The sequence below is a fragment of the Zingiber officinale genome, chromosome 1A (genome assembly GCF_018446385.1).
Source record: "Zingiber officinale cultivar Zhangliang chromosome 1A, Zo_v1.1, whole genome shotgun sequence".
NCBI lineage: Eukaryota > Viridiplantae > Streptophyta > Magnoliopsida > Zingiberales > Zingiberaceae > Zingiber > Zingiber officinale.
The window spans coordinates 32303253-32314186 of record NC_055987.1 but is presented as its reverse complement, the minus strand read 5'-3'; the positions used below and the strand labels follow the sequence as shown (position 1 = coordinate 32314186).

Genomic DNA, 10934 nt, shown 5'->3' with positions numbered 1-10934 from the left:
AACCTAAGATGACGCTGATCAATCTCATCATACAGTGTAAGGTGGGTAACCATCCCCTGAGTCATATCTATACCATCTATAGTCGAGAAGATATATGTCAAGATATGACAGTAGGGCATATGGACTACATGGGACGTAACGAGACTGACCGCATGAATAATGTTATAAAACATGTGTAATGCGATATCTATATCTAAGTGTTGACACAATGCATACAAAAAGAAGGAATGCGATGGACGCATATTCGCGACATCTCGAGATGAGATAGGCAAAATGCATGCTGTCAATGTTAGAATGTATACTAAAAGTCTAGCTTTTTATATAAACATTTATTTTGAAATGAGAATCGCATTGGTCAAATGTCTACATTTAGTTAAATGCAGTTGTCCATTTAATTTATATTGTAAAAATATTCTTTTTTTTAATGTATATTTGATTTAGAATGTTTTTTCTAGCTATATGATGATAATATGAAGAGTCTCATTTCATCTTAATCTGAAATTTTCCAGCAATGGATGAAAATTACGGTGAAGATCAAGTATACATTCTCAAGTTGTAGATGCCCGAAAGCCAAAATATGGGATGGAATTCTCATCAATAGATGAGGCATTTTCATTCTATAACCAATATGCACATGAATCTGGATTTAGTGGCAGGATAAATAGTAGCAAAAAAAATAAGATGACAAATGAAGTTGTGTGGAAAACATTTGTTTGCTTTAAAGAAGGATATACGGATGATCAACGGAATAAACAAGCAAAAGGTGATCAGCGGACAAGGGAAAGAGCACGTGGTGAAGTTAGAACTGGTTGTAAGTCGAAGATTTCACTTGTCAAAAAACAAACTGGGCATTCATGGGTTGTCACTAACTTTATAGAAGGTCATAATCATCCACTTTCAACACCTTCAAAGGTCCATTTACTACACTCACATCGCAATGTTTCAGAAGCAAAAAAAACATTGACTCAACGATTTTCAGAGGCCAATGTGTCAACTTGTCAACAAATCCGATTATTAGAGATAGAGTATGGAGGGCCCGAGCAAGTAGGTTGCACAAAAAGAGATATTAGAAATTTTGAAAAAGATCTAAGGGATCAACAAAAGGGTATCGATGCCGAAACACTAATCGAACTATTTGCATCTGAGAAAGAGAAAAATTCAGCTTTTTCTTTAAATATGAGACTGATTCAGATAACAGATTCAGTAGGTGTTTTTGGGCTGATCATGTATCAAGAATGGCATATAATGTATTTGGTGATGTAGTTGTATTTGATACAACATATAACACCAACAAATATGGGTTAATTTTTACATCATTTGTAGGAGTTAATCATCATCACCAGAAAATTATTTTTTGTTGTGACTTTATAAGTGATGAGAAAATTGAATCTTTCGTTTGGATGTTCAACAAGTTTATAGAAGTCATGCCTAAAGGTGCACCAAATGTGATCATCACTGATCAGGATCCTGCTATGACAAAAGTCATTGCCCAAGTTTTCCCTCAGACAGTGCATCGATATTGTTTGTGGCATATACTGAACAAATTCCCAAAAAAATTACATCCTTTGACTTTTCGTGACTACTATCAAAGTATAAATAATGTAATTAGAAATTCTACAACACCTGATGAATTTGAGAATTCATGGGAAGAGGTTATCAAGTGTGCTAACTTAGAGAAAAATGATTGGTTGTCTTTGATGTATGAATTGTGACATAAGTGGGTGCCAGCTTATTTTAGCCATGTTTTTTGTGCTGGAATGTCAAGTAGTCAGATATCTGAAGGCTCGCATGCATTTTTCAAGAGATATGTCTCAAATAAAAATTCATTGATGGACTTTATCACCCGTTTCAATAGGGCACTGAGATATCAAAGGCACAATGAGTTAGTTGCAGATCATATTGATTTGAATGAGCATCCCAGGGTTAAGACAAACTGGCCAATGGAAACTTAGATGGTTAAGTTATACACAAAAAAAATGGATGGAGTTTCAAAGTGAAATGAGTGAGAGTCATGGTTATTATGTGCAACAAGTATCTATGGAAGTTGACTCAGTAGTTTACCATGTGATGAATTTTCAAAGTTGTTCTTCCTCCAAACCAAGGGTGCTTATGCATGACAAACAGAGGGACAACATATTCTGTAGCTGTAGGAAATTTGAGCTTGATGGCATCCCATGCAGGCATATGTTAGTTTTTTTTCGTATCAACCAAGTATTTCATTTGCCTGATAAATATATACTCAAATGCTGGACACGAGATGCAAAGGTTGGAGCAATATATCTTTGGGGGTACAAAATTTCATTGATGATCTAGATAGGGTTTTGATGTCAAGGCACTCAAGGTTATCCTATAAAGCTTCAATATTAATTGATGATGTATCTTTGACTGATAAGGAGATAAACTTCTTGGATGAATAATTGGATTGTATTTATAGTAAAATTCAAGAGGTGAACATTAGTAGAACATGTGACAATAGAAGTCAAAGGAAGAAATCTATGGATGAGTCCCCTAATATTATGGATCCTTCTTTAGTGAGAACAAAGGGATGTGGGAAGAGATTGAAATCATCAAAGGAGAAGTCAACCTCAAAGTCTCGGTTATGTCATGGATGTGGGCGTCGAGGTGCGTCACATGATAAGCGTAATTGTCCAAATTTACAACAAGGGTATGTGTCAATTAATTCTCTATTTGTATGATAATTTTATTTGTAAATTAATTACCTTTATTAAATTGTATAAATATGACAATGTGTTGATTGACAGATCAACTTTGGATAATCATCATAACAACGATGACGACATATACGAAGAAGAATTGGCATCAATAGCAGGCAAGGACTATCAAAGTTTAATTTAAAATTGCTGGTTGATTGATTGAAATATTAAAAATAATAATTGTCTTTATTATTGTAGGTTCTAACAATATACGCTAGCAATTGACAGATCAACTTTGAAGATTTCTTTTTTACTTTTGTTAATTATGTCTATTTATTTCCATAGAAGATGTTTGTACAATTTATTTTAAATTTGTTAGCTATTACACTTATATTAGCTTTAGTTGTGCTTATAGCTCATGGAGTAGTTGCATAGACAAACACCTGAATTTGAAGCTGTTGCATCTAACGGTGGAGAAGACGATGAAGTCCCAGACCTAGTGCTTGGAGAGGCATTGAACCAACTTCATACTTTTCACATTTGAGCAGACTGTTATGACCTCTTTAATTATTTCTGTATCTGTTTAAACAAGCTTCATATGTTTCATATTTGTGTAGGCTATTGTGAACTCTTTAATCATTTTCGTATCTGTTTAAACAAGCTTCAAACGCCTGCATATTTGAGTAGACTTTTGTGAACTCTCATTTCTATATTTATTGTGAACTCTCATTTTTGTATCTGTTGTAAACGCCAAGATTGATTCGGCTAGGGTCCAAACCACCAATCTACTTAGTTTTAGAGTATGTTCAGTGATTTGAGACTGGATTTCAGCTGAAATTATGGCACTACTAGATTCTCTCCGATGGAATTATGACAGTTGCAGATTTCCTCACCGATAAAGTGTTCTAGAGCACAGGAGATGCCTTCATACATTTAAAGGTTGTGTGATGCCATATCGGTGTTTATGTCATAAATACTACAGTGTAGTAATTATTTATGTTTTTAAAGGTTTTACTACCTCTAATGTTAATCTTTGCAGGATGCATGCTAATTGAAGCATCTCTCGTTTTATTTACAGGAACTTGGTCTCAGCCCCTCTGTACCTGTTCATGCTGTTCTACATGATTGGGTAAGTCACACATATGGGAAACTAAGCTTTCTAGGATTTGTTAAGCTCTTGCATGGCGTCTCTAGTCGATCAACCCAATCCCTTGCGAAGGCTCGATAGATGTATGTATTCCTCTTCCTTTTCCTTTTGATTAATTGGCCTGCCATTAGCTGTTCTACATTATTGTTCCAGAGCAAGCTTCTTTGGACTTAAAGATGGAGCATCCAAATATGATCATTGAAGTGTTTTGTGATTCAATGTTCAGATCACAGACGAATGCACATCTTAAAGTCTTGCTTGTCGATGTCGTCCAATTCCATAGTTGTGAAGTGATCAGAAAGTCTTGCTTGTTGATGTCGTCCGATTCCATAGCTGTGAAGTGATCGAACCAGTCCATTTCTAATGTCTGTTTGTTTCGTTTTCCACAGTTGGGAGGTAATTTTGTTTCCTTGCTGATGTAATTTGTAATGGATTGTAGTTAGATGGTTAATAGCCAAAGATTTAGGTTGCAATTGTATGAATCTCAATTAACATTGACCTATCCCATGTGTAGAAAGAAGTAGAAAAAAAATGTAAAAAAAAAGTTGAACTGCCGCCTCTATTGCTAATTGTATCCTGTTAATCTCAAATTGAAGGAAAGGTTTTTGAGTGTGTGACACAATGTTTATTTTTATTTAATTCACCGTTTATTTCTTGAGCATACATTGCAATAAGCAATTGCTACTTGATCTTGGACCATTCTGTCTCCTATCAACATCATCATGGAGACTTTTATAGGCCAAGTAATTGATGGGTTATGGCCCTCAACCAATCAATAAGCAAAACAACGAATCACTAGAAATAAATAACTAATAACAAAAGAAGATCATGATGATAATATGGGAAGAAAATATTGAACTCGAGTGCAAAAAGACAGTAGGCAGCCCATGTCTACCTTTCCAATTATCAAGTATATGAACAAGACTTCGTAGGTAAGCATAAGCTGCTAAATGAAAATGGTTAGATCAAGCAATAAAGACAACATCTCGTGTAATATTTTGTCGATGCCCTTAATTTAGTTTATGTACTCATTTACATAAAGGAAAGAGATCCGAGAATGATGCGACCGAGAATTTTATTTTAAAATATGGATGATGATTGCCATTGCAACCAGGGAGGGCGAAGGCTGTGCGTCTTTCCTACGTTTGCAACTTCCCATGCTGCATCTACTGTCTCGAACCACATAACTGCTAAATAAGGAGTCTCACAGAGAGGGGCTGCGACGAGAGGTCGACAATGAGAACAATGGGGCGGTATTGAAGAGCGCAATCTGGAAGCTTCGTGGCCGCACGAGGATCTGAAAGCGAGGAACACCGGAGCGGCAAGTACGGCGTCGCGACGGCAAAATAGGGCAAGGACAGTGTCGCGACGGTGAAATAGAGTTTGGAGGTTGCGCGAGGTAGGGTGTGAAAGCTTCTCGTCGAAGGTTTGTTGCGCGAGGAACAAGGGCGCATGGCGAGGACGATGGCGCGACAGCAAAATAAGGTTGCCCTAGTTTTCGCTTTTGCAGAGCGATCGGCTTTAGAGGCGATGATGAAAGTGTGCTATGTGGAAAAAACGAAAAAGCAAAAAAATGAAAAAGTCAAAACGTGTGAGGTGAGAAATAGAAAAAAAAAATACAAATTAAATGTGTTGGTCAGCAAACAAAACAACGCAGAAGAAAGGTCACATCCATGTCACGAAATGTCAACGTAGAAATCACGCACAATCACGCATTATAAGTCGTGCAGTATAACACTATTGTGTATGTATATATATATAGTATCGATATCATGTGCATTGCATAGTGTATAATTGTGCACGCACAAGATATTAACATGTTATTTTATTTTTATTTTTTAATTTTTTTTATTTTTAAAAATCAATATTTCTTTGAATGTAAATTTTAAATATATTGTTATACCCTGTAGACATATTACTATACCCCATAAACGTCTAAATTTTTTTGTTTTAATTTTTATTTGAACTGAACACTATAACCTTAATTGGAAGTCTGAACTCCAAAAGTAAAATATTAAAATTTTTTTCTTTCAACACTATAACCCAATTATGCACGACCGTACACGCCACATATCAATCTTTAGTTTTTAGTTTTTAGTTTTTATTTTTTATTTTTTTAACTCTCTACCCCTAAGATTTACAGTTTCCAATTGGATTATAATTTCCAAGTTAAATTTTTTTTAAGATTTTAATTTTAAAATTCACACTTCCGAATTGAATTACACTTCCCAAATGAATTATAATATTTAGTTAAAAGAAAATTTAAAAATAAAAAAATTTAAACATTTACAGAATATAATAATACATTTATGGGATATAATAAATGTATTTAAAATTTATATTGTAAGAAATGTTAATTTTTAAAAATAAAATAAAATAAATAAATAAATAAATGCTCTGATATCCTGCACGCGCATAATCACGCACCGTGTGACACACAGGATATAATCTATATAAACAAAAAAAATGTCACTATGATGATATCTACATATGAGAAACAAAGTTAATAGATATATATGTGGCACAAAATTATATTTTGAGAGTATAATTTCGAACAAAACTGTATGAGTAAGGCACGCCAATGCATGAACGTAAGATCTATTCTTTCAAATATAATATATAAATGAATTGGAAAGTCTCCATGTTTAATCAACAAACATTTTTTATAGTAAGCAAAGCAGCAGGCTAAAAAGTATGGAAAACGCTAACCTGCAAAGAACAAATAAGCAATCTACAACTTCTCAAACGTGATAAGCTAATCTGCCAGATTTTAAATAAGCAAGCTAATCTGCAGACAATTACAAATTTTAAATAACCAAAAGGGGTACCTTAGGATTTTAAATCTCTTTAGTCTGAACAGATTTGAATGGATCAACTATAAATTCTTTTTTCAACTGATATGCAACCACTTGATCTGCATCAAATCCGTCTAAACTGCAGAGCAGCATTCAGCTACTCCTTAAAATCATGATGCATACCAAACAAATTGGTCATAAAAATGTCTTACAGGTTCAATTCTGTTAATTTTTTTAGCATTAATCCTCTTGGAGAATATAAGGGTGTTGGATCCAAAAATTGGGGCCTATAATGTCCATGTGCCCCAGAACCACTTTGTTTCGAGTTCTCGTGACGCCATTGGCATTGCCATCTTCCTTCACTATTTCTTCCACCTACAATTACATTGAACAGGTAAATATCAGCAAAGATAATGGATGAAAATGAAAAGCCTAGTACCAAAGTGATCATTGTAGCATTGAAATGTTTTGGTTTGCTTTCTTAGTTTAACAAAAGCAAAGGAAGCCAAAACAACATTCCACATTTATAAATCAACTCTATGCGAACTATTTTGAAGAAAAAGTGAACCACGTAAAATATTTTGCTATGAACGGGAATAAGACGCGAAGAAATGATTAGTTTACCTTTTCTCTATAAATACAAGATCCTTTTCGGAACATTTGAGGTAGCTTATCATAATTAATATTGAACTGTTGAAAAAGCAGCTCATTCTTATCTTTTGCTTGTGTGCCCTGTAGCATGATAAATTTTGAGCATAGAGAAACATCAGGAAAGTACAGATGCAGTCAAAGGCTCAAATATAACTAAACATATGAACTAGGAGAAGGGGTGCCCATAAAATTGTATGAAAAAACAAATAATTAAAATAACTACCCTATGCTATGTTGTATTCAGAAAATTAGAGAAAAATTCTGCAAGAGAATAATAATTCTTTGCTGCATTTGATATTTCATTATTTTCTCTACCATAAGGACAAGCAATCACTAGAACCATATTTTAAGAGAATTCAACTTGATGAGATAATTTTTCAGAAAATTTTATTTCAGTATTCAACAGAAATATTAATCCATTGCATTTAGGATGAAAGGGAATTCTTTATAAAAATAAACAAGTTAAAGGGTGGTTTGCCATACCTTGAGATATTCTTGTGCTTCCTTTTGTGTCTTTCCTGACTTAACCAACATCCAAAAACATGTATTGTATTGATTGTTGATGTGACCTGCAAAACAAAGTCAACGTCAACCTGATCATGGTATGTTTTGATTGCTGGAGTAATATCAACAAAATTTTCTGATTCTTTATCTGTGCACTTACAGTCAACCTGCCTCCATGCCAGATAGTCTCTGATCATTTTTGCTCTTGGGTAACATACAACTCGTCCATCAAAATATGGGGGTCCTTTCAGCTCCTTGTACGAAAAGAATTCCTTCCATTTCATCACATACATAGATGTGAAATAGGATACACAGAGTGAAAGCAATTTGCTGTATTATTTTAATCAAAGCAAACAGTCAGTGAATCATCAACATCATATTTATCATTCTAATTCAGGTAAATTTTTTAATTATGGAACATGGAATAAGATCAGATATAGGATAAACATAACAATCTAGAGTTTCATGCACCATTTGCATATATAAAAATATGCCTATTCATAAAAACAAAAGGCAGAAAGGATCTACCTTGCTCGTCTTTGGTAAAATTGAGTGTTTTCCCTCCATATAAAACTGCAAAAAAGTAAATATCAGATGATTCAGTAGAAGCATACTCAACCTATTTAAGTCTTCTTATAAGATTGTCACCTTAGATGTTTGATTCATATATTGTAAAATAGCTGATAAGATTGCAAATGATTGGCTACTATACAGTTTCATTCAAATTGGTATGCAAAGTTGTATGGACATTACTTGTATCACATTGGGTCAGAAAATTATTATGTATTTATTTTTTTACTTCATAATATAGTTTTCTCTTTTCGAGATGTGACTTTTTCAAAGTTATATGGGATTTTAAAACTCTAAAACACAGATCTCTCTTTCCATTGTGGCAGCCCCCACCACCCCCCACCACCCCCCCTCCTCAATTCAAAAAGTACAACCCAAGCATTTGGGATCAATAGTAGATTAAAAGATTAGTACCTGTATTCATCACTGACACCATAAGCAAACACAATTTCTGGAAATTGTTCTAGCATCGAAACAGCACACACATTCATTAAGTTTAAGGCATTCTCATCATTGGGCTTTTCAAATGCATGTTCTGCAGAAAACCTATCAGAGAGAGAAAAACATATCTGATATGTGATAGAAAAATAGAATGGAGGAATGAAATGAGAAGTCTCACTACCTAATTGAGTGTTTGTATTATCCATGCACTAAATGTGATTTAGTAGTATGACAGTAATTCTCCAGAAGAAAATCAAAGACAAAAAATGACTTCCTAAAAAAGGAACTTTGTTCAGCCAAAAAAGTAAAAGCTAGAGAACATATGGTGTATCAGATTATCGATGTTTGACAAGGTTGAAAGGAACATAGTGGAGTTTACAATTGATTTCTGAATTTTGAAAAATTACCTCTTAATTAAATATATTGTGCTCAAATTTTAAACAAGAAGCAAACCCTAATAGTTCAAGTGAAAGAGTTAATAAGAGATGTAAGATCCCATAAATCAAACCAACTGATGAAATCAAAGTACACTATTCAATGTCAAGCAAAAAAGAAGTAAAGCATGATATAAACATGAAAAGTTAATGCAATTTTTAAAAGCCATAGGATGATGACTTAGGAAAGCTACTGACATTTTTGTCATAAAGCTTATCATCTTCACTCTTTCTATGAAGATTATCATCAATCAAATTCTGACCTTGGATGTTTCATTTTAAAAATTTTCTAGTCAGCAAGGGTGTGCATACAGATTCTTCATGTTGCTGATAGCTTCACGTAGTGATTGCCCTAAATGTACTAAGGAATGCAATCTATTTTACAAGATAAAGAATGCTTAATGTGATTATAGAGCACATACTGTTTTACTATCTTTAACTCATCTTTTCATTCATGCCATGATATGACAATTAAATTTTGCAACATGATAATCGACCAGAGTTTCTCTTTGATCTTCACGTTCTTCTTCTAGGTCAAGGAAATCTTCTAACCTGTGAAAATGACAACCATCAATTCTGACAACAATCCAATTGGAAGGAGGCAATCTGTCGTCAGCTTCAAATTTCTTCACATACTCGTACTTGCTATTAGCCATTCAAACAAACTTAGAGCCTACAGCATATCTTGCAGAAGAATAAATTAGTTCAAATAGATTAAATAAAACAAACTAAAAAATATAAAATCTATATGGTAGTACGATGTGAACTTTCACCGAACATCTGATGTGCGTGAGAAAAAAATGCCCTGTTCTGCTCACCCGATGGGTTCAGATCTTCTCTGTTGCTGCATGTGCGACAGATAATCGGACGGAATTTAGGTTAAGAGCAGCGGCTAGGGCGACTGGCGGCAACAACAGATCCAGCGGAGAAAGGAAGGTCTCGCGGACGGAGTCGCCGGAGACAGAGATTGCTAAGGACGAGGTGTCGACGGTGAAAGACGGGGCGCCGTGAAACCCTGTGGCGAAAATTCAGGAGAGAGGGAGGGGGGAGGACGCAGGCGGCTGCAGTGGGAAAAAGAAACATGAGAGAGAGTGTGAGTTTTAAACAAGGCAGAATTCGCTGCTAATTTTCGGCAATGCCCATGAAATCCTCACAGATGAACTATAATATCATAAACCTCTCATTTGTTAAAATTACTGAGATCGTCCCTACCAACTACATGAACTTTCCAAAAAAACCCTAACGTCTCCCTCTTCGATGCCCGGCGCCGATTGTCTCCCATTCGTGATTCGTCCACCCCATGCTCCGGTTCCGGGTCATCGAAGATGACGACGATGAGGACATTGAATTGCGAGGTATCCTCCTCGGTAAGCTCGAACGAGCGGGTTCAGCAGCAATGTCCGCGGCACACTGTTCTCCATCACGCGACGGTTCCGCTTCTGCGCGAGCTCGAAAGAGCGGATTCTCCAGCAATGTTCGCGGCATTCTGTCCTCCTTCACGCTCATGGTTCCACCTCTGCGAGATCTGACGTCCATGGCGGCTGGAGAAGCTGACAGCTACGAGAGTGGATGACTTGCGCTAGTGTATTCCTCGACAGAGACCGCGACGCGGTGTTCTCTGTCTCTCTCATAGCTCCACCTCTGTGCGATTCGGTGTCTCTGGCTGCCGGCGAACCTGACGTTGATATGTTGGGGAGTTCATTGGAGGATATGGTTTTGTCAAAAAAAAAAAAAAAAA

General features: G+C 35.4%; 1 protein-coding gene across 4 annotated transcripts; it reads right to left on the bottom strand.

Annotated features, from left to right (window-relative positions):
* Positions 1 to 6400: 6400 nt before the first annotated feature.
* LOC122022818 (tRNA(His) guanylyltransferase 1-like) lies at positions 6401 to 10891 on the bottom strand. Of its 4 annotated transcripts, none has more exons than XM_042580939.1 (8): positions 9955 to 10891; positions 9749 to 9869; positions 8736 to 8867; positions 8280 to 8324; positions 7912 to 8081; positions 7731 to 7816; positions 7221 to 7328; positions 6401 to 6971 (listed from the first exon to the last, which is right to left on the bottom strand). In XM_042580939.1, the coding sequence occupies exons 2-8, from the start codon at positions 9850 to 9852 to the stop codon at positions 6837 to 6839; spliced, it is 780 nt and encodes a 259-aa protein (XP_042436873.1). In that variant the 5' UTR covers positions 9853 to 9869; positions 9955 to 10891; the 3' UTR covers positions 6401 to 6836. The 4 variants fall into 4 exon arrangements, with proteins under 4 accessions (XP_042436873.1, XP_042436878.1, XP_042436870.1 ...); XM_042580944.1 differs by having other exon boundaries at positions 9749 to 9880; positions 10015 to 10891; XM_042580936.1 differs by having other exon boundaries at positions 10015 to 10890.
* Positions 10892 to 10934: the final 43 nt, after the last annotated feature.

Coding starts and splice junctions, on each gene's coding strand:
- LOC122022818 (XM_042580939.1), bottom strand. CDS start 9,852: ATGGCTAATAGCAAGTACGAGTATGTGAAGAAATTTGAAGCTGACGAC. Junction 8,868..9,748: donor GATGGTTGTCATTTTCACAG/GTTAGAAGATTT, acceptor TCTCTCTGATAG/GTTTTCTGCAGAACATGCAT. Junction 7,817..7,911: donor GGCATGGAGGCAGGTTGACT/GTAAGTGCACAG, acceptor TTTGTTTTGCAG/GTCACATCAACAATCAATAC.